Source organism: Lepisosteus platostomus, chromosome 17 (assembly GCF_059453375.1).
Source record: "Lepisosteus platostomus isolate fLepPlt1 chromosome 17, fLepPlt1.hap1, whole genome shotgun sequence".
Taxonomy (NCBI): Eukaryota; Metazoa; Chordata; class Actinopteri; order Semionotiformes; family Lepisosteidae; genus Lepisosteus; species Lepisosteus platostomus.
The window spans coordinates 10,545,572-10,569,730 of NC_142627.1; the positions used below are offsets into that span (position 1 = coordinate 10,545,572).

Sequence of the window (24,159 nt, forward strand, 5' to 3'; positions counted from 1 at the left end):
GCTGCCAGAAGAACAGGCGTTCTCTTTCTGGACCTCTTAAAACAACAAACTGGAACCTCGAGAGCAGGAGGTGGCAAATTGTTTCATCACATTACATCAGCACGAGAGTATTCTGAGTGTTTTGGCAGGACCCAAGTTTTTTTTCCTTATTCCAGTGTTCATGTACAGTAGATGGATATGTGCACATCTCTATGCTCTAACACAAGTGGCCGCTCACATTCCATGTTCTCAGCATCCACAAGTGTAAGTTCACTCTGGATTTTTTCCTTGAGTGTTACATATTGCACGAGGGTTGATAGGATTTCGGTTTGATCTGCCTGTTGCTGGTGACGTTAGAGATAAACCTTTGCATTTGATCCATCTTTGAGGTTGTGCATGAAGATTTAGTACAAAAGGGTGCAATAACTAACGTGTTCATTGGCCATTTGCTGCAGCGTTGCCCCATGTGACTGAATGGAAGCAGGAAGCTTTGACAGATTGAGGCGTCTCCTCACAGGCATCTTGCAGCCTGATCTACTTGCTTGCTTGCCTGCCTGCAGACTAAGAGCATAAAGGTACCATGAAGGTACCAGGGGTCAGGGCTGCTCCAAGAGATGTCTTTTCAAATCCGTTAAAGTGACTGCAGTCAAAATGTTTGTATTGCCCGTCTTCATCTGTAGCTTTACAGACTACAGAAGAGAAAGGGGTGTTGTGCCGAGTGCGATCTTGTCTCCGTTGGCCAGATCTAATATTTTGATACCTGTCCTGTAGTTTTGTCTGTGACTGGGAGGATGTTGCCTTCTAACCAGTTTAGGTTTTCATTTTGATGTAGTCTTTCTAAAATATTTTGAGTTGGAATCGCTTGGTTACATAGTGAAGAACTTTTAGGAATAATAGTATCCTGTGCACAAGAGCATGAAATGCGTTCTGTTGAAACCACGGTACCTGCTGTAAGCTTGGTCAAGGCGGCTCGGATGGAGGCCCGTGGAGCTAGGAAGGAGCGAGGAAACTGGGATCACTGGACCAAGCAATCCAGTGCAAACACTCTCTGGGAATTCCCATTTTTCCATGAAAATGAGTTTCCCCTCAGGCTGCAGTAATGACTGAGAGAGCCCTCCTGTCTGCGCCAATGTTCTCATGTTTCACTCGCTGCTCCTGGACAGAGGGGCCTGGCCGTGCAGCCTGGGAAGACTCCGTCGGCATGAGCAACATTTAAATATCCATTTTCATTCCTCATGGGTAAAGCCGCATGTTCTGTCACACAGTCTATTGGGTCTTTCTGCTTAAGCAGTGTCCCGAGACATGCATTCTCTACACAGTGTTAACGTTTCTACACCTTGACAGGTGCTCAGTACCCTGCTGTAGAATGCCTGTGTGCTAGTGGGTGGTGATCTCCGGGTGTATTGTCATCTAGGTTGGTAGAAATGTAAGGAGTAAATGTGTGCCCAATACAATATATTTGTGTAGTAGGGCTTGATTCATTATATCTGATTCTATCTGATATTTGATGTTACTTATACTAAAGCATTTGCTTGATGTATCCCGCTAATCTTTTAAGGTTGGCAACAATGCTAATCTGTTTTTTCGATGCTGCTTCAAGCTATGAGTAAGCCCTTTTCTAGTGAGAAGAGCTTAGCTGAATTTCCTTAAGACTTGTCAGTTGAATCCTGTGCTTGCTTTTCATCATAATGTTGGACAGCATTATTAAATAGTTTGAAGCAGTCCTAGTCAGATGGGCAATCTTTAATGAAACTAAGGGTTGAGACTTTAGCGATGCATTCACAATATTTAGTCACTTTTTTTCATTGTAATTTTTTTGTGTACTTTGTTCATATGAATACCTTTTATGAAACACTAGGCTCCCCATTCTCTTGATTGTGGATTCCTTTAGATCGTGTTAGTAGCAGTCCTCTGAAGTTTTTTTCCCCTGAGCTGAACAGGGCAAATGTGATTGTCGAGGAACTCTCTCGGTGTTTGGCGGGGGGGAATAAAATGGGCTACGCTAAATTTAAACCGGACGAATATGCTCGCAAATCATAGCATTACCGTTACTGGCGTCTTCAGAATGCTTTCCCAAACAACGTATGCCGAGATTTAAAGAACAGATGGTTCAGTCAGACCGAGTTTGTGAATAAATTGACAACCTGACATCGACGGCTTGTTCCCAGAGACCCTCAAACTCCCCAGAGTTGTGGGTTTCAAAGTTGTTAAATCTTGTTCATGTTGACCGGGGGCACACTGGGATTCACCCTGGCAGCTGATTTTGGTGTGTGTGTGTGTGTGTGTGTGTGTGTGTGTGTGTGTGTGTGTGTGTGTGTGTGTGTGTGTGTGTGTGTGTGTGTGTGTGTGTAAGGAGTTGGGGTAGTGTTTCAGCAGCCAGGCTCCTGGGCTGGCGCTGGGCTCCAGCACAAGCCCAGACGGTGGCCCTGGTGGTGTGAAGTGTGGCCCGTGCTCTCCGCGCGCCCCTCCTGGGTTAACGTGCGCGCCTCTTCCTCCTGGCAGGCGTACGAGCTGTCGACGCTGACGGGCACTCAGGTCCTGCTGCTGGTGGCGAGCGAGACGGGGCACGTCTACACCTTCGCCACGCGGAAGCTGCAGCCCATGATCACCAGCGAGACGGGGAAGGCCCTGATCCAGACCTGCCTGAACTCCCCCGACTCGCCCCCTCGCTCGGACCCCACCACCGACCAGCGGATGAGCGCCACGGGCTTCGAGGAGACGGACCTCACGTACCAGGTGTCCGAGTCCGACAGCTGTGGAGAGACGAAGGTGGGTTCCCTCTGCGCCCCGATCTGCCCCGACTCCTCTCCTCAGGTGCCGTCACGTACCCCGCTCTTCAGACACGCGGACTGGCGGGTCCAGGGCAGAGCGAAAACCAGAAGTGAATGGATCGTTCACTGAACTGGTCTGTATTGCCTCTGTTTCCAGGTCTTTTCTCCCGGAGCTTCATTCTCGCTGCAGGACTTTGTGGACTGCGGCCCTCCGGGAGCAGGAGTGAATATCGCTGCCCGAAGTCGGCTAGAAAAAAGTGTGCCGTTAATGCCGCGTCATAAAGGAATTTGTGCAGTTTTGCAGTCTTTTAAAGCTTAATGTAGTAAATCCATCCCTTCGTTTTCCACTTTATCCAATCCAGGCTTACGGGGGAGCCGGAGCCTATGGGGGTCACACAGCTGGATGGGATCCTAGTCCATCATGGGGCTCTCGCGCACACACAGTAGGGCCAGTTTTCTTAGAAGCTAGTTAACCTACCAGTATGTCTTGGGACTGTGGGATGAAACCCGTGTCAACCCGTGGGGAACTCCGAGCCCTGGCTCGGCGAGACGGCAGCGCTGACCGCTGGACCGCTGTGCTGGCCTTCACGCAGTAAATACAGATATGAAGAGAAGAACTTCTTCAGTTACCCCAAAACAATATTATTGGATCAGTATGTGTGCATGTCGCTTGAACAGGCTAAAACTCTATGCTTTTGGTGGTGGTGTTGTTGTAGGGGAGACCTTTTAAGTATAAGTAGCAAATCTTAAGTTACACCTCAATTTTTTTACTGGCTATCCAGCCACAAAAAAGCTCATTTCTGCAAGGATGCATTGGGACTCTTGAGAACCTCTTTCTCAGGAGTGGCGTTGCTCTGCCTGGGTACACGCGAAGCCGAGCTGGTTGTAGCTCTGCTAACCAGATTGATGGAGACTGATTTTTATCTCCATGAACCTTTATGCGAAAAGGGCCTTGTCTAATAAAATATTCAGGAACTCAGGGCCGTCACCAGAGACGGAGAGTGACTGTGACAGCCCTAATATGCACACATTAAATATACATGACGGCGTACGTCACCGATACTGTTCTTCTCCAAAATGATAATTCTTCATGAGAGATTACATGTATTATTAAACAGGTTCAAGACCCTCCACCACCCACCTCGGTCTTCATTGTTTGATATTGCAATATACTTCCTTATTTGGACACATCTTGGTGGGAAATTATCCCTCCTCCCCATTATCGTTCAGTTCTCACTTAGACCCTGTGTGCCTGCTGGCCTCTCGGTTTGTGAGAGGAGCTGCACTCGCAAGAACCTGTAAGATAACGCTGTCCTCTCTCAGTGCCACATAGGGTGTGAAGTTAATAAAAGTGTTAGTTTTTGACTTATTAATAGAGCACCATTATTGGTATTCATGATTCCCCCTGTGCCAACCATTTAGTCTGTAATGAGTTGATGTCTATGAAGATCCTGCAGTTTGGAGAATAGTACAAAGACAGAAACAAATGGGTCAACTGGACGTGCTCCAGGAATAGTATGTGATTGCAATTAGGCCTAATTTATTGGCCGATTTAAGTTGTAGAAAATCTGCAAAGGATTAAGCAGAAGCAAAGCAGGGTTATTCTGTTGTGTTCCACTTGCTATCCATAACTGAACTGGGTTGTGGAGACTGTTGGAATCTCTGGGTTTTGAAGTTTGGCGCAATCTGAATAAACAGAAGTCCAGATGGAGTCTTTAGATCCATACATTAGTTCATAGTTGTCATTGAATTGAAAGAACTACTGCATGCCTGTACATCATCAACCCTAAAGACATATTTTGTAAGTAATTGCCAGACGAAAGTTTTGATGCAGTGGAATTTGTGTTTGAACCTCTTCAGTTTGGATCAGCCTCATGCCCCCACGTCAGAGTAAGAGGGTACAGTTACTTGTCTTTCTGCAACCCATTTGCATGATCTACCGTATAAGAACTTCAACAAGTTAATTTTACATTGGTCATGTGATTATTATAAGAATAAAAATGGTCGTTAATCCTCCTGTCCATTAGCATGATAACATTGGTTTGTTCTCTTTCTAGACGATTTGTTAAAACCTTTATCTTCTGGAATTTTAAGCTCACACAGTTTGAGTTACTGTAGCTTTTCAAGTGCGGTTGGTTTTTCTAATTGAGCCCATTTGGAGTGCTAGTCAACCCTGAAAGGGTTAATTCAGTTTCCAGTAGAGCTGTTCAGTTAATAGCGGAGATTGTATGATCCTGTGTGGTTCACCAGGCCTGGAAGTACGCTCCTGTAGAAGCCAGGTGCTGGTGGCTTTTGTTTCCTTTGCTGTTTATTTGATTTATAAATAATATTTTTTTAAAAAAAAGAGTTCAACATCTGTTCGCAGGCCTTTTCCATTTCCCTCGGAGTGGTATGTTTTTGATTGCACTTATTGTCCAGCCCAGGGCATGGCCATACATACACACACAGCCATGCTCCTCTCATTGATAAAAATTTGATTCTGCCTCCATGGCCATATATGGTATGGTTTCCCTGCCTGCTCTCTTGGCAGAGGCCTCTCGCATTCCTTATAAGCTGCAGCTGTCTCTGTCTTTGGAGTCCTGTGACTTTTTTTTCTTATTTAGTTAGATGGGGGGGTGGAGGGGTGGGTTGTGTGCTTGTGTGTAGGGGGGGTTGGGGATGGAGGGGCTGATACTGAGGAGGGCAAATGGAATGGAAACATTTGGCTGAAACATTTCCCTGGATGTAATCTTTTTCAGTTTGGCTGCTAAGGGCTGGGTTGCAAAGCTCTGTTTTGCAGTCGCTTGTGCTGTCGGAGTAGGGGGCTGGGGAGGAGGGTTAAAAGTTTAGTCTCCCATAAATGTCTTTTGAAAGCAGGCAGAAATTGATCGAGCTGGTCAAAGAGGTGTCACTGGGACAGGCAATGTGCTGTGTAAAAGTTAGAAAAACTGCAGGGCTGGGGTGGTCGGAGCCAGTGTCTTCCAACAGGAGGTTCTGCTAGAGCTGTTGTCTGCACCACTAATTAATCATTTTGAGCCCAATGTGTAGAGCTGGCAGGTTTGTTTTTTTTGGAGTCTGCTGTGCAGTCAGTGTTTTTTCTTTTCTTTGAAACTTCTTTCAAAGAAAACTAACATTTAGGTTCAGTAATCTTTTACTGTAAGACACTTGAAGTGACACTGTATGGGATGGTTGTGATAAGGTGTAGCCATCTAAAGTGATAACATGTGAGCACGGTATCAAAGCCACACTGTATTTTGTTAGTTAGGTGCGCTGATGATCGTGTAACTCAAGACATCTCATTTTCTGCGCTGAAAGCTTGTTTGGCAAGCTGATTGATCACATTTCTTCCAGCGTTGAACCTTCAACACACCTTACAGCCTAAGATGTAGAAGTCTCTGCACTGGCGGTGTCTGCTTCAGCACCCCTTAAGGCTTGATTTCTTGGTGCTTTGGTTCCCCATGTCAGAACAGGAGGGTGCAGTTAGTCCTTCTGTAGCCATATAAGAACCATTTTACATTGATTTGTGTTATGTAATTTGCCAGCAGCCATATCACCCTGAAACTCACAGCTGGCAGCCCACTGTAGCTCGGCAGGTGTGAGCCTGGTCAGTACCTGGCTGAGAGACCTCCTGGGAAAAACGAAGGCTGCTGCTGGAAGAGGTGTTAGTGGGGCCAGCAGGGGCGCTCACCCTGTGGTCCACGTGGGTCCTAATGCCCCAGTATAGTGATGAGGACACTATACTGTAAACAGGCGCCGTCCTTCGGATGAGACGTAAAACCGAGATCCTGACTCTCCGTGGTTGTTAAAAATCTCATGGGTTGTAACCCCGGCGTCCTGGCCAAAGTTCCCATTGGCCCTTACCAATCATGGCCTCCTAATAATCCCCATCTATGAACTGGCTTTATTACTCTGTTCTCCACACTGAGAGCTGGTATGTGGTGAGTGTACTGGTGCACTATGGCTGCCGTCACATCATCCAGGTGGGGCTGCACACTGGTGGTGGTGGAGGGGATCCCCATTACCTGAGTAAAGCGCTTTGAGTGGAGTGTCCAAAAAAGCACTATATAATTGTAAGCAATTATTAAATAATAATAATGTGACGATAGTGATGGCTGATCCTCATTTCCAATAACAAAGTAACATTAGTTTATCCACTTGCTATAAGTTTGCTAAAACTTTCAATCTCTGAAAGTTTAAATTCATATAGATTGAATCACTGTGGCTTTTCAAGTGCATTTTTGTTTCTGACTGAGCCCATTCTGAGCGGTTTTCAATTGTGAAGGGGTTAATTCAGTTCCCACTGGAGCAGATTTCTGACGGAACCCGAGTTCCTTCCATCTTCCCACGTGCTCCTGCAGTGTGGACTTACGGAAACTGTCCTTGAAAGTGACCGGCCTCCGTGTGTGAGGAGTAGTGGACAGGAGCATCCTCTCAGCACAACGTTGTGAGCCAGAGTGTGTATTCGCTCTAGGAACTTGTAACACCCCCCCCAGTCTTTTCTAGTTGGTTTGGTTATGTTGCAAATTGCCTCTGTATTCAGGACTCTGTACGTTTACATTTTAACTGTTCCTGTACCAGCACATTCATGATTAATGACTGTTGAAAGAACCCCAGTGCCTTGTGCACATTTAGGCTTGTTCCCCTTTTTGATTCCCCAAAAGGAGACAGATACTCCATTGTGGAGCAAATCGGATCTCGGCCCCAGGTCCCCGACGGACTCCAGTCTCCCTGCTCACTGGCTTCCTGTGCTTTCACTGTGCCATCATTGCTAGGGGTGCTTGGAAAGTCTCGCAGCACTCAGGAGTGCAGAAATAAAACACTTCTCGAAAAACCTGTCGGCAGAAGCGTCTGCAGAGGAACGCAGATGGCTTTTTTTATTGTAGTAGTTGTTCATCTCTTGACAAGCAAACAGTCTGTTATAAAGCAAAGCGTCGCCTTTCCCGTTGACGGTTTGTGAAGAAATCCAGGGTGCACACAGTTTGAACCAGTCCCTAAGCTGCAGACTATTTTATCAGGGCACAACCTTAGAAACTGCTAAGGCTACCTCACCTGCTCATTCAAGCTGTAGAGAAGGAAGGCAAGGAAATTCAGATGTTAAATAAAAGAACAGTTACATCGGAGATGGTGGACAAAACTGTCCTTGAAAGTCACTTCATTCTTAATTGTAAAAATTCCCCAAAATGCCTGGATGTAGTTCTGGCAGCAATTATTTACTAGGAACCAGATGAGATGGTGGTTAATGACTTGCCTTGATCATGCATTTCCTGCTCTGTAATGGTCTCAGCATATAGAAGCACTGGTCCTATAACAGCGTCAATATCTTAATGATTATAAATGTTACTTCTGATGCCTTTTTTCAAAAAAGCTATACAGTGCAATTTTGCATAGAGGTCACTAGGACAACTTTCAAAACGAAGCTCTAATTATTCTTGGCCCACTATTTTTCAGTCAGCTTTCACTAGTTGTGTAGTGAATTAAATCAATAAGCAAATGCAAGCTTGGATTAGATTTCAATGCGCAGTGGAGCAGGAGAAAGGCAAAAAAAAAACCCAAGTTTGCAAAAATATACCTAATGCACATAACGCAGACCGATGATGAAACTGGCTGCATGAATGTTCTGCTTGGGATTGGACTGGTTAACACAGCTGTTGTTGGTGATTGAGGAATATTTACATGTGGCTATTTGCTGCTTCCTTTACACAACTAATCCACAGAAAGTTTTCCCCTCCGCTAGATGCAGCACTTTCACCCAGTGTCTATATTCAACAGACTGGATATATGATTAAGTTCTGAAAATGTTTGTTTGTGTAAAGGTGTTGGGAAGTCTTACGTTAAGGCACTATAAAGACTGTATTGGTTAATGTTGTTAGATGGGAGTCACACCAACTGATGAAAAAGTCCTTGCGGATCTGCTGTGGAGTGGAACAAGCTTGGTGGAAGAAGCATTTCTCTAACGGAAGCCATCAGTTCATAAATAAAGTAAATGCTATCAGCAGTAAAATATGAATCGGCAATTATCTTGTTTTTTATTTTTATGTGGCCATGTAGATTTCTTCACATGTGCTTTCTGCTCACACAGAGACTTACAGGTTTTGTGGACATTTTAGCACAGTATGCTGTGCTCTGCTTGGCTGAACTTTAGTTTGTGACTGAACCTGAATTCAAGATCCCAGGGTTTACATATTCATAACGGCTCTCAATTCTTGTCCCAGTGCTGACGGACTGAGGCAAAAATAGGCCTCTAAACTTAAGTGTATTTGGTCATTTATTTAGAACACTAGATAACATAAATAACTTTATCCTGATTTCGCTTTGTGCATTAAGTTGAATTATTGTTTTGCCAGGAGTGCAGAAGTAATGTTTTCACTCCACACTTTGATTTGACCACTTGTTTCTTATTTCAGTAGTGTCTCTTAATGTCCAGGCATTGATTTTACCTTGATCTGTAAGATGCTGCTTGGCATCCAGTTCTAATTTCAAGTTGTTTGGTTTTTAGGCAGTCAACAATATATTTGCTTTATAACACTCCTAATCTTACGGTTTGTCATGTGCTAATCATACATAGCTTAAATTGTTGCATGCCTGTAAATTGTGGTTCTCGGCTGAATATAAAGAATACCACCTTAATGAATGTAAGTGTTTTCATTCATCCAATAGGGCAATGAGTCTCTGGGATAGTGGATGGTGACTTTTGTTTTATGCATGATGCTTTTTTAATAAATATGGTACCAGTGAAGAACATGTGATGCACTGAGATGCAAGAAGCCATTTAGAAATAAACAGTCATGTTAAAACAATTCTGTCTCTTTAAATATTGGGGGAGGGTGAGAGGGGTGAAAAGTGAGTGCCACTGAGATAATGGAAAGTTAATTTGCTCAGATATGCACCCTTATCACAAGGCTGCTCCTAAATTGGGTGTTTGGTGTAAGTGACTGGGCTGAGAGGCAGTGACAGGGAGGGCAGAGCAGAGAGGAGCCGCAGTGCCAGGCCTGGCAGGGGCGTGCAAGAACGGCTGCCCCCTTCACCGAGAGCCGCGGGCTAGGGCACTCGCCATTGGCTGCCCCTCTCCAAATTGGGCTGCCTTGCCTTTTTTAGCATTCCCAAAAGGAGCTGTGAATTCCATATGGCTGGCAAACTGACAGAGCCAGAGATGGGAGCCAGCAAATGGGAGATTAAGACTGGGACAGGGGAGGGCAGACTGCTCGGTTGTCCCTACCTATAGAAGGGGAGGCGGTGTGTGAGGCTCCATTTGTCTTAACCTTTAACCTGCAAAACTTCCTTTTCCTGTGCTCTGATCCTGTCGTTCTAGAAGGTTTGAAAGTTCTGTGGATTTAAAGCCTGAGTATTCTACCTAAAGGCTTTTGTATTTAAATTAAATACGGAACTAAATGCAGTGTTGTGTGAATTATTGTTAGCCTGAATGAATGAAGGCAGGGGAGAGGTTTGGATTTCTGTCATTATTTTAACTGCACGTGTTTGAACTGGGATGAAAGCTTTTTGTCCCTTTTCTTAGTTTTTCTCGTAATTGTTTATTGGTTTTCAGGGTTTAGACAGTCGAGGGGGCAAGCATTAGGAAATCCAATGCCATTCTTTTAACTAATGCGGTAAACCATAATTTGGGGTAATTATGACTGAAAAAATACAATCCAGTTGTCCCCGCATTTCACTAGCGCTTGCTCTAATTCAGGGACGCAGGGGCGTCGGAGCCTGTCTTGGCAAACGACAGGCGCAAGGCGGGGTACACACTGGAAGAGATGCCAGTCCGTTGCAGGGCACACAGACACTTACTTATTTAAGTGGTATAGTAGATTGTATGCCTTTAAATAGCTAGGATCCATGTCAAGCTGGATTTGAACAGGTTTTCTTTTTAGACTTCTGCAGTTAGGTCTGACCGTGGTGTTTACTGGGCGGGCTGCAGCTGAAAGAAGTGGCTGCGAGACGGGGTTGAGCATCAAGATGATGTCGTCTCAAGAGAAATGAAAGGAGCGCAATAAAGGTGTCTGAGCCAGAACACGGCACACGGGGAACGAAGTGCGAGGAGTCCTGTTGCTTTTCCTTTAAAGCCTCAGCAGAGTCTGGGACCGCAGTTTGTTTTCTTAGGGAGATAGGGTGGAGATAAGCAAACTCTTCAGTGTCCATCCCCCTTCCAAGAAAAAATAACCATAGTCCTTTATCATCAAGTGCCTTTGCTTTTTTTGTTTGAATAGGCAAAGGAAGGGCAATGTACTGGAGGACAAGGGAGCTTATCTTTGGAAAAATATAATAATTCATTGTATGTATATAACAATTTTCATCCCAAAGGGCTCTGAGAGTGCTTTGCGTACAGTATAGGAGGGGGACAGACATTGTCCACCACTGAAGCGCGTCCTGTCCTAGAGGATGCGTGGCAGACATGTGTCCCGCAGCCCCACGGCACAGCAAAATAGCAGCAGAAGTGAGAAATCACTAGAAATGAAGGAACTTCAGAAAGGTCAGATTGTTCCGCACACTGTTTTGTGATAAGTGCTGTGGTATCTTTAATGACCAAGTGGACAACATGTTTGTCTCATGTCAAAATGGCCATAGTGGGATATTGGGTTCTGGCAATGTTGGCCTAAAGAAAGGAGCGACACCTAGTTGGTCCGCCAATACCATCTGTAGCGGCAACTCGGTTTTCCTTGGAGATCTCCCAATTCCAGTACTCTTCAGGCCCAGCCCTGCTTAGCTCCTGACTTGGCTTGATTGGATCAAGCCGCCGGGTGCTTAATGAAAAACAATAGCAAGAGCCATTTCAACACTGCAGTAAAGAGGGGGAGCTGAGCGTCACAAGTGCTAAGACCTGTCGCTGCAAGGGCTTCCCTGTAGCACTGGTCTAGGCTGAGGTTAAACAGGCAACAATGCGTCTGGCATCAACGCTCCAGTGTTTATTCATCTGTCCCAGCAGTTACTGTTTCATAATATTGTGGTGCTTTTTAAAATACACTTAGCCGTGGAGAACGTTTATCAAGGTGCCCTTTAGTGTGTCAGCCGGCACCTCCCTGTTGGCGCGGACAGCGAGCCTGGCTCGGCGTGCACATGAAGTGACCTGCCTTATCACTGGTGGAGCCGAGAGCTGTGAGGGGCGTCTTGGGCCCCTGCTGTCCAGTATCCAGCTGCGCCGCACATGTCTGCAGGGCGGGGAGAGGAGCTGTGATCTCAGACTGGGACGTCTCCCTCCCCTGAGATCTTACAGCATGGGCATCTCAGATGGAGGATGACAGAATAGAATAATATTCCCTGCCCCTTGACCAGTTTCAGGTGTACTCATTTGTTGGATTGGGTTGGGTTTCGGGTTAAATTTTTAATGTTAAAGGTAAGCTGCATGCTTGCGTCGGAGGGCACTGTGCTCTGGTTTGTGCCAGGAGGTGAAGAATTATTGAATATCCGCCTCTGTGTGCTCGTTCTGTGGGGCTGACAATATGGCCTTGCCTTCCTGTATGGCAGTTCCTGGGTGGTGGTGATGGGGGGCCTGGGAATGGGCCCTTTGTTTAAGCTGTGAAGGGGGAGGTGACCTTCCCTTGTTGAGACCCCCTGGTGCGGAGGGAGTTAACAGCCCTCCTGAGCGCTCGGGTTTCCTCTCAGCTGTCCCTGTCCTCAGCTGTTCTCAGCACTTGTTCATGCTGTCACTGTGCCACATCTACAACACATGTTTTCTTTGCCATTGAGCAGACTCGTACTTTCAAGGGGCTTTTAGGCACACTTAAATTGTGCTTCTTCACTGATGTACAAGCTCCACGCTTTCTCAGTACTGCTCTTTGATGTTTTTTTTTCCTTCTATAGTGTATGACGGCTCAACTCTTTCATTTTTTTTCTTTATGTCCCGATTGTGCATTAACACAGCAAATATTTATAAAAGACTACATTGGAGGGTGAGTTTACATTTATTAGTGCAGGGCAAAAGCTTTTCTTTCCAAACAGCAAGGAAATTATAAATATTTGTGAAAATGATAAGTGTGTGTGAGAAATACAAGCACTCAGAGTTGAGCTTTGGAGTGCTTGATTGGTACGGTCAGTGGATTCGAACCAAACTGTACTTCCCTTCGTTCACCATGGGTGGTACATAGTCACAGAGAGGTCAGGCAGCTTTTCCTAGGCCAGGGATTGTGAATCAGGCAGCAGAGTTGAGCTTTGTTGCGATTCTTCTTTTCTATTTTGCAATGTCCCGAGCCCACTCGCTGGTTTGTACGAAGATGTCTGCGCCCCACCTTGGCGGCAGGCAGAGGAAGCTCTGATATTGCATGAGGCCGCAGCTGGCGGATTTAAGGTTTTGAGAGCAGTGTGTGCAACAGCAGCTGCAGCCACAACTGTGCCTGCGTGTGATCGGCAGCACTAGTCCCCCATACAGCACCCTTGTGCTGCCCTGCCAGCTTATCGAAGGCGTCCCATGTGGCAGTGGTGAGTCACTGCAGTCTGAAATGACTAGTGCGGTGTTCAGCACAGAGGCAGCCTCGCTTCACAGCAAGCGTCTGCTGTTTGATTTGTTAAATTTGAAACACTGCTTTGCTGTTGTGCAGATGTGACTTTTTGAACCTGAGCAAATGGCTGAGTTTAGGCCCCTTACAAATTATCTCCTGCTTCCTGTTTGAGATTTTGGAAAGTGAAGGGGGGAGCTTATCAGTAAAACTTGGTGTGTGTTCTTAGAACTTGGAAGCCAAGCAGCCTTCTCTAATTGTCTCCCCCCTTCACTTTTAGTACCTTTCACCCACTGAATTAGTCACATATAAAACCAGAATGCAGAAGGAGTGCATTTTAACATGGCATTGCAGAAAAACTAAGTCATAAACCTGTTTATCCTTATTTGCTGTAATTATTGTATGGACTGCTTTTTATACGTGAAGCATTTTTAGGGCAGTCCTGCATGTGGGATATTTAGGGTGCTCACTATAACAAAACAGGCTCCTAAATTTAAAACCACAGTACAGCAATATTAAGAGTTGTTTATGTATTTTTCTAAACAAATCTTAAACTACCTCACAGAAATATGCATTATTTCCCTTTTACAAGTAATAGTTAAATTATGCCTGCTATCAATTGATGAATTAAGAATCATAAATAGGTACATAATGATTCTTTAGTATAAAATAATATAAACATTCAATGTGTAATACTACAGAACGTGCTATCCAAATGTAAGAATGTGTGAAAAGGCATATCAAGGTTCCAGAAACCCATTTTCGGTGCAGAAAAATCATTTATTAAGATATACAGCCATAACCAACCAAACCAGATACAACATAGAGCCAATAATTGAGCCTATAAATTGTTCAAGAGGAATTTTAAAACTCCTAGCCTAATGTCATGGTCCTCTTGAATCTTTAGAAAGCATTAACAAGACCTGAAACCTGTACAACCACCATGCAAACCTAAAGATGTTGAGGAAACAACAGAACTGAGCAGAAGGTATCCCAAAATGGACATTGACAAGACAAGAGTTCTTTTCATTAAATCCTTTTGTTTTCGGGGATCATAACTTTGAATTGATCGAAGCTCATTATGAAAATGAGTGAAGGAGTGACAGGAGGACTGTGGTGACAAGCTCATCGTACCTTATTTTAGTCATGGCTGTAGGTCGTCGGCTAGGCCTGTGTCTGTTTTACCAGGAAATGGAAACATTTGCACGGTGAAGAGACCTAAATCGGCGTGAAGAATCCAGTCATAATTGATTGCAAGTGATAGTGACTGTAGGCTTATCGCATGTGATGACAAATGTTTGAAAAATACTTGCCAAGTGATTTCTCTGAGCAGGAAAACCTGTCATTGGCCAATCCCATTACCCAGTACTGCCGGCGATCAGACTACGCCAGCACAGGAGCCTGTATCTGCACGAGCCCAAAGTGGCCTGTAGTGAAGAAGGCCAGGGAGGAATACCACCAGCCCATCGACCCAAAAGCATTTACATGCTGGAGTTGAAGTTGAGAGGAATAAGCATCGATCTATACATTTGACTTTTTGATATTTCTATCCATTAAAATACCTGTTTTTGCGATGCAGGCATTAAAAGAGTCTTTGTTTTATTGTTACATTGCTGTATTAAAAAAACAATACGGTGGAGGGTGTGATTTTGACCCATTTAGTTGCACATTCCCTGTTTTTTGCATGATGTACCCGGCAGGGCAGAGGATGGCTTGATTTGTCGAGCTTCCCCTCCCCGTTTCCTGAGCTGTCCTGGGGGGCCAGCCTGCCTCCTTCGAGCGAGGGCCCGCTGCTGCCGAGGGGCTGGGATCTGCAGGCCCCCTCCCGCCTCCGCATGTCCCTCAACACCCACTCGCTCTCGCCCACCCCACAGCCACACACCGCAGGAGCCGTGACTCAGGCCTGACTGTCGCGCAAGGACTCGTTTCTTCTTGTTTGTTAAGAAGATGGGAGTGTGAATCAGCCTGCTGTGCCTCGGTGGAGTTGGGCTGGAGGAGTCTTTCACCTCTTACATTAGGCTGCCATCATCTGGTCGATTTCCAAATACTCCAGTCCTGGAGAAACCTCGTTCTAAAAAAACTGTCTCCCCGTGTTCTTCTCAACCTTGTGAAGACACAAGTAAAGGCTAAAAAGAATTGTTTTAATACAGTGACCTGCATGAGCGTCATCCAAATATATCTTCCCTTCAAAAGCTAGCTCCGAAAGCTGTTGTCATAGAAACCTTCCATAAAACAGGGTGCCTCGACTGAACTTTTTTTTTTATTCCCTTCAAGGTTGTTTTCCAGACTGCAGGCACATAGGCAGTACCAAGCTAGAGAAAAAGCGCTTCACTTTTGAATAGCACTAATCTTGGTCAATATAATTTGGGGGTAAGCTGGTCTAGACCTAAGAACGGTCAAGACCTGTGATTCCAGCCACTGGTAATGTTTTTTTAAAGATGTAGGAGACATCTATTACAATACAGAGTGGATCGTACTAGGTTTAGAAAGAATCCCTTATACAAAAAGCTTTTTTTTCTCTGTTTGTTACTGTGACTGAAGAGTGCTGTTGTTCGTCCTGTTCTTTGAGAGTTCGGTCTAGCCAAGGCAGTCCTGTGCTAACATATCGGTAGATCTTGTTGATCGGCTGTGCCATGTGGTGGAATAATGGCTAAACGTCTGGACTAGGAATTCATGTGCTCCTCTCTGATCTGTTTAACCCCTAGTCGTCACGCGTGTAGATCCCTGCAACAGGACAGCAACAGCCGGTTCAGGCCCGGGCGACTGTGTCCACCCTGCCCTGGGCAAGTTCTGCTCAGCTGGGGAATCCCAGTCGCAGTGAGCCAGTGACGTGACCCAGACTAATTAGTTTAGTTTTAACTGTACTTTGTGCTTTACTTATAGAGCTAAGAAATGTTTGTTTTTTCCAAGAAGTGCCTTTCCTGGCTACTCCAGTACCATCTCCACTGGGAGTTTTCAATAACTAGAATGTTTCTTGTGTAGTTCATCTTACAAAATAAAGACTTGCTTATTGCTTTGTCCTGGATTTGTGGCGAGGGGCAGTTTAAGAGTTAGTCTAACTCCTGACACATATCTTCCCATCACCCCCTCCTTTGGTCAGCGCTTTGTAGGTTCCTCCTGTAGCTGTGTTGACGAGGGACTGTAAATAGAATAACCTTTTATCTCCAGAAGCACCTGTTCTGCTGCAGTAATGGATTCCACAGAACCTCATAATCCTGAGGTGTCTCATTCCCCATTGATACAACAGTTGTGTAGCCTTGTGCTCCCAAGCCCTGTGTTGTACTGAAGGAGTCACACCTGCTGGGAGTTCTTGACAGAGCAGTCCAGGTTTATAAGTGCTGCACTACCCCCTGAGCTGAGAGTTTCATAGCACTTTTGTTACTTTCATGGTCTGTCACCTGCCATTTTATTTCATCATTTAACAAAGTGCAGATCTTTCCGGCTCTATTTAAATGACCTTCTTGGACCACTAAGCTAACTAACGAGTGTGGTGGCACTGTGGCTAATGATCTGCGCCTGTGGCTGGAAGGTTGCCGGTCGTATCCTGCGGCCGGCAGAGGAATCCTACTCCATTGGGCCCCTGAGCAAGGCCCTTAACCCTAACTGCTCCAGGGGGTGCTGTATGAATGGCTGACCCTGCACTCTGACCCCAAACTTCTCTCCCTGTCTGTGTGTCTCATGGAGAGCAAGTTGGGCTATGTGAAAAAGACAAAATTCCTAATACAGGAAATTGTATATGGCCAATAAAGTGATCTTATCTTAAGCTACGGCTCATAACCATATAGCGTGAGGGGGGTGGGGTGGGGCTTCCATCTTTTATTCTTGGGGTTTCTCTTGTGTTGCCACTCTTAGCCATTATTATGATGAGAATGGAGGCTCCCAGCTTAATCCAGCCCAATCATGCATTTATACACAATCCCTGTCGGGAACAGCCCTGGCTCCCTTTCTTCAGTTCAGTTATTTGATTGAATCTGGTCTGGCATGTTGTTCTGTTGCCTGGGACGTCACAGTGTCCTCTCTGTCGCCCTCTGCAGGACACACTGAAGCCCGCCTTCACAGTGGCCAGCCTCCCTGGCACCACCTCTTCCAACCCCACGGCCCCCACCACCTCCACCACCATGCAGGTCAGCAGCGGCCCCTCCTTCCCCATCACCAACTACTTGGCGCCCGTCTCGGCCAGCGGCAACACCAACAGCATCACCAGCGCCAACGGCACAGTCCTCAAGACCACAGGCTCCTCGGGGAGCGTCATGCAGCTGCCTGGGGGCTTCTTCATGTCAGGTAGGCAGGCGGAGCTACCGGACCGGGGGACAGGGCGGTTTCTTGGTCACCCCGATGGACTTCCACATTTTGCGTTCGATCTAGAAGATAACTGGGTAGCTTGTTTCATATTCCCGTAACCCCTTTTGGGGGGGGGGGGGGGGACCTATGGACGTTTTTCAGCTCAGTCCTCCCTATTTTTGACATTCCCCCCTTCTTAAGTTAGTTTTTTGGGGGGTGGTTTTCAAAGGTTTGCAGCAGTATTGTCCATAAAAGTAGACGCAAGTGGTCTTACATCTGTTGCTGCTGTAGAAAAGGAAGCAATGCAGAGTCCCCACAGTCGGCACTAGAAGAGCGAAGCCCGTAATTATTAATGAATATTCAATGAAGACTCGCAGGATTGTGGTGAAATTATCATTTAGCTGTATTGCAGGGATTTACAGCTCGGGTAATGAATACTAATCCTGACATGGTACTTTGTTCAAGCAACATTAGAATTCTTATGGAAAAACTCCTGTTTTCAACACGTACTGCTTGATTATGATTTCTGAGATGGCGTGTTTTAGGCAGGAGAACAAACTGTCATTTTCAGGCTCCGGATTGTTTTTTGCAAGGCTCTTCATTTTAGTCAGATAAAAATGTTTTTTTGAAAACGTACAAATGTGGCTTACCCTTTTTATTAAGACTTGCCTAAGCAGTAACTTGTGTTACCATGCTTTAAAATCTTTCATGGACACCTTTTGGCTTTAGGTATTCCAACAACAACAAAAGAAGTGTCTGTATGGGCTCTAATGTTTAATTTGAAAAAAGCCACATTGTGAGAAGTTTGGAAACATTGGATCTGTGATGTGGTGCTGTGCTGTGTTTGCAGTGAACCCACTGCTGCAGTGGGTCTGTCTGGCCTCTCTGTTCTGCCTACTGTCTCTCAGAGACCCATGGGAAGAATTCCAGATGATGACATCACAACCCCAATGGAATCAGTGTGGAATTCATTCCTCTTTTAAGTTTCTGGGACAAATCACGCCAAAAACCCCACATTCTTTCACTCTCAGAACAGACTGAACCACAACAACACAAGTTCCTGTGTCCAGTCTGCTTAACATTTTTCACTTGGTATTATTGCAGTTGTCAAATATGTCATCTGTTCTATGTGTTTTTATTGTAGAATTAAAAAATAAACAGAAAATTTAATGAGACAAGCAGCAAAGAAACACTTAAAGGTCAGATTGGATGTTGTTCCAGTAGTTGCATTGAAAGATTTTTTTTTAAAGGGTAGTGTTCTTGCTCCTTTTATACATGTTATTGAGCTGTTATATGAGTAATGCGTGGATTACTTCCTAAATTTGCTTGAAAAGAATTCTACAAGTGATGAAAGCAAGTGACAGCTATTACCTAAGCGATCCAAGGATCTCATCGGCATATTTCTTAAAAATACCATGCTGTCTGCTTCAACGGTGTAGAAGCGTAAGCTCATCCCAGGTGCCCATAACTCGTTTGACCCTCTCTGTTTTAAATGCACTTCTACATAGTCTCCACTTGTGTCCTCTGGTTTGTGTTTCACTGTTGATTAGTGAAGTTCATTGGGTTGACTTTGAATCTTTTGTCGTGTACAGAGGTGACTACAAGGCACTGTCTTAGGACACTCATAAGCCCAACAGTTTATCAGGTTGCTCTAGAACAGAAGTTCACAACCCTGGTCCTGGGAGATCCCCTTGTCTGTTAATTTGTGTTTTAACTGAGTGTACTAATCACTTTTACTAATGAACGGTATTAATTAGATCTGTTTGCTTGTGTAGCCTGTTGTTTAATTGTTTCTGCTCTCAGTCGAGGTTTCAAAAATATGCTACTTCAAGTGTATTGTTCCAATAACTTAAGTTACAGATTTGATGCAGCCTCTCTTCGGGTTTGTCCCTGTCCTAAAAGATGACACAATTTTAGATGAACAGAGTAATAACAGCGGTCAGAGTAGGAATGACCATGTATGAGAGACTCCACAGTTAAAACTATCAGTTACAAATCCAATTGAACTTTAAGAGCTGAAAACATACATCAAAATGGAGAGGCAGTTAGTCTGTGATTAAAAACTGGAATAAAGCACCTAGGTCGTTTTCACATACTGCTTTCTGAAGCACCATGTTTCCCATTTTATGTCTTTAGTTTGATTGTGCCTTTTGCATGTATTATATTTAATGTCACTTGCCAAGTCTTTGTTCAGTCTTGAATTTTGTTGAAATCTTTTTGAAGTTTCGTTAAAGGTCTGTGAATAATCTGGTTCCCTTTACTCCAGCTGGTAAGGTACCATCAAGCCGTAGGGATTTATTTTAACTGCTCCCGGTGCCTGGAGTATTTTGCCTTTGCTGTGCTCTTGCGGACTCCTCTCTTCTAGTGGGTAGAAACTGTATTTAGCTGTTTTCGGCACTATGCATGAGCCTGCTGTGACCAGGCACCCTTGAACGGTGACTTGCCTGCGCAGTGAGAATGGAGTGGACAGGTGTCTGTGATTCCTGCTTCTGCGTGACAGTTTTTCCATTGTGTAACAGGGCCGAGCACAGCGTCTCTTTCCATGAGCTGGTGCATTCTCATGTGACAGACAGGTGCTTCTTGGTGCTGAAAAATAAAAGGACATTGTGTGTGTGTGGCCTGTCTTCTTATTCATAAATCCGGCGGGACAGGAGGGGTAGTGGGCTAGCCCCACTCTGTCATTCATGAGCTCTGACCTTCATGGGGAGACAGGTTGAACATGTGACCTCAAATAGCTGTACGGCTGACCGTTACATTACAGATGCATTAGGCTAATTCATATTTGACAAGGGCCTGTTTTAGTGTTCTCCACTGAATACTTTGAAGGAGGGCCACAAGAGTAACTTGCCAGTGGAAGACCACATTGTATTAGAGCTCTCCAAATTCCCTTACGTTAATGTGAAACAGTACGAGTTCAACTTTAACTCATCTTAACTTTTGGAATGAACCTGATTCGAATGCTTTGCGCAGCAACTAACAGCAAAAACAGATTTACGATTTGAAGTTTTTTTTATTGGCTGGACTGACTGATTAATGGGACAGGGGTGGCAGCAACAGAGGAGCTTCAATACAAATGATTTATATAGATGTACGTGATGGAGGGTGTAAGGGTTCTGTCAGAGCTGCTACTGGGGTCCTTTGGTCTGTGGGGGTGTATAATGAAGACCACCAGTCTGGTGTTTTTGTGAAAGCTGGTAGACGGGCGGATGTTGTTGTGTTCATATACCAGGTATAAAAAAAGCAAGAGGGCTTAGTCTGAGGTCCAGTATCTTCTGAATGCTGCTGCAGGATTAAACTAGTACTGTATATGCTAATACTTGAGGAATAGGGAGAAGACAGCCCGAGCCAACAGCAGCAGCATGTAATACGTGCGTGTGTTTCCCACAGGCACTACACTTCCGCCCGGCACCCCCACGATTCCCATTGCGCAGATGCAGTCCCACTCTCTGGCCATCCAGGGCCAGCAGGGTCAGGCGATCACGGCCACGGCATCGCAGGCACAGCAAGGGCAGCAGGCCGTCTTCCGCTTCCCCGCCACGGTCTCTCTCACAGGTCAGTGTCCAGCCTGGATGTGCAGGTACAGACGTCGGGCCCTGATTTGTGGTTTTGTTTTGTTTCATTGACGAGCGGGCAGGCTATCAGAACTGCCAGGAGGGCCTTAGCTTTTGGGAGCGAATGACAGACACTTACAGCAAGTGTTCAGAGCCCTTATGTGCAGTTTGGCCTTCAGCTGTCTGGGCACTTGACAGTACCTTCTGTACATACCTGAATACCAGGAACAGCTGGTGTTTAAGGAAGGACTAGTGCTGTGACACAAATACTTGTCATTTTATATTCTGTTACATTCGTAATGTACATTACTTGGGTAATACCTTAAGATGAACAACAGACAGGGACCTCTGCTTGAATGGGTGAAATGCTTAGCTCCCTTAATACTTATTAATAATAATAAGAATAATAATTCTGAGTCCTTGGGCCTCTGTGGACCTCACAGCACAGACAAGATCACAGCTGTTGGGGTGGCAAGACAATACCTGCTAAAAGTGAAGAGCAGGGAATGCCTTGTGTGAAAAACACTGTGATAAAGTTAATTTTATCAATGATTCAGCAGAGCTTTGTCTTAGTAGCACTGTTGTGAACCTACATTTGACGTTTTCTGTACCTGCCAGGAGGACCGGTGTCTCAGCAGATACAGGCAATCCAGGTGCACCCCTCCACACAGCAGAGCTCGGCCAGCACCAGTGAAAGTGGACCGGAGATCTCCCAGGCCTCCACCAGCTCTGCAGGTAACCACACACGGCTCGCTAGCTCCCACAGGTACACACACTCACTGGCCACAGCCCAGGACAGCCGCAACTGAAGAGATTCATGCTCGCACCTGCAAATTGTCTGCAACGCTGTCATCCTTACTGATCTCCACCCAAGTGGTTGTGTTTCATTCCAGAGTAACTTCCTTTTCTGTGCCCTAATACAAACAAGATGCTTTGGTTCACCGCAGCCACCCATGTGACCAATGATCGTGTAACACCGTTCACAGACACAAGCACACAGGGAAGGGTGTGGCCGTGCACATAGTGCGTGTCTGGACTGACAGACTTTAGTGCCCGCGATGACGCTTACACAGCACCACACTCACAATTTCATGTCTCCCTATCTGTACCTGTACCTGAAGGCAGAGCACATACACCCACTACTTAGAACATAGCGCAACCCTGCAGAATTGAAGCAGACGCACCATCACCTTCTCCTCCGGGACCACCATTGCAAACAAAACGTCATGAGAAATGTTAATCAGCTCCACTCTGTAAGATGAATTGTTTTACCCTGGATATGCATTAAGAAAAGAATCCCATTCCTTTCCTGTCTTTTTACAGTTCCAAAATACAGTTTAGATCATTTGGTTGTTATTATAGTAGTTTAATGATATAAGAATTCCATGTGTTTCTTAAAGGATCCCAGAGTCAGCTTCAGCTGCGTCACTTGGGAGTTGGTTCCAGAATTCTGTTAAGAAATCTCCTGTTTGTTTTGAATGTTGCTAAAACCTTGATTTCCCTGGGTCCTTGTAAGACACTGCTTGATGCAATAGTAAGTGCTGTGAGAATGCTTTTCTGGAGGCATCAGCTTTGATTAATTATGAATGGATCAAAATATTTCAGATGGATGGAGTATAATTCATTTTCTGGCGTAGAATTCCCTTTATCAGAGCTTTTACAAAACCATTGCTTGTTTCCTGTGAAGCAAAACAGCTAATCTTCCAGCATAAACAGTGGTTTTCCCTTATCTTATAGTGCCACCTAGTGTGTGTTGCTTTCAATATCAAGCAGGAATATTTTCAGTGATTTGCAAGAGTGAATGAAGTGTCTCATCTGTGGATAGGTTGTGAGAATCACGTTCAGTTAAGAATAATAATAATGAAGGGTACTGTGGACATGTCTGGTAAAAAAAAAAATCCTGACAGGCATTGTGCATAAGAACAATTACAAATGAGAGGAGGCCATCTAAACCTTTTAGCTAACAACTACCAAATTAATTAAAGGATCTCATCCAGCTTTTCTTTAAAGAAACCAGTGTATCAGCTTCACCCACCCTAAGTTGCCAGTACAAGGGCTCTGAGTACTTGTAGCAAAGTGCCCTTACAGGTGCATTCAATTCCTTCAGCATGTGAGTGCAGTGTAGGACACTTCTTTAACTCCGGGAACGTATTTGGTTGCTCTTCTCCATACTGCTTATAATGTGGTGAATAAAATTGTACAGTCTTCTAAATGAGGCATTACTAGCACATTTTACAATTCTAATGTAACGGTCCTTGGTTGAAATAGTACTGGATTTGAATTGAATTGTTTTGAATTCTCCTGACAGTGCAGAGGCATCTGGGAGAAGTGTGAGGAGGTGAACATCAGGGGAGTTGTGGGATCTGAAAAGTAATGTGTGTGCACTGCACCGTCTTTTCTGTCTGCCCTCAGTCAGCCTTCCCGCCACCATCGTCACCTCCTCTGTACCCACCTCCATGGCAGGTCACATGATGTACCCCAGCCCCCATGCGGTCATGTACGCCTCCACGCCCACGCTGGCAGACGGCAGTCTGGCGGTGCTCAACGCCTTCTCACAGGCACCCTCCGCCATGCAGGTCTCCCACACGCAGAGCCAGGAGCAAGGTGAGCTGATGGAGGGTTGGAGCCTAGTCAATTTGAGCTGGGTGGGAGGGGCTACGGAGGGGGTGTGGTTAGAGGGGAGGAGCCAGAGTCAAGCGAGGGGGAGGCCATCTGTAGCAGAAGGACCATAGTTATCAAGTGTAAGAAGCAAGAGGAGAAACTAACAAGGTGTGTTGTGTTTTTAGGCGGAGTCCCTCAGGTTTTCCTCACAGGACCTCCAGGAACAGTGCAGATCCCAGTCTCCGCTGTGCAGCTACACCCAGTACGGAAAGACGTATATAATGTTCGTCCCTTGTCGTCCACACAACATCACTGAGACACCTCATCAGTGATTTCTCTATTTTTCTTTGTTATATAGTTAGTCTCTTTTACATGTTTGCTCTTTTACATGTTTTAAACAAAGTAACAAAGTAAAATCTCACAGTCGCAAAATCGCACCTGCATCCTCTACTCTTTACTCTCAAGAACATGTTTTTGCCTAATTGTACCTTAGCCTGACATGGATTTGGGAATGAAGAGGAAAATGCCTGATTCACATAATACGACACGATATTTTTACAAATATTC

The 24,159-nt window shown here is 45.2% G+C and overlaps 1 protein-coding gene across 5 annotated transcripts in view; it reads left to right on the top strand.

The window, feature by feature from the left end:
* Positions 1–24,159, top strand: part of LOC148646110 (serum response factor-like) — a 40,866-nt gene that overhangs the window by 12,090 nt on the left and 4,617 nt on the right. Inside the window, exons 2-8 of one of the 5 annotated variants that reach the window (XM_088610719.1) lie at positions 2,482–2,748; positions 3,113–3,193; positions 17,194–17,440; positions 20,828–20,992; positions 21,610–21,726; positions 23,455–23,595; positions 23,778–23,875. In XM_088610719.1, the coding sequence (XP_088466845.1) occupies positions 2,482–2,748; positions 3,113–3,193; positions 17,194–17,440; positions 20,828–20,992; positions 21,610–21,726; positions 23,455–23,595; positions 23,778–23,875 (1,116 nt within the window). Of the gene's footprint in view, positions 1–2,481; positions 2,749–3,112; positions 3,194–17,193; positions 17,441–20,827; positions 20,993–21,609; positions 21,727–23,403; positions 23,596–23,777; positions 23,876–24,159 lie in introns of all 5 variants that reach the window. The other 4 variants (XM_088610716.1, XM_088610718.1, XM_088610720.1 and 1 more) reach the window with 4 other exon arrangements.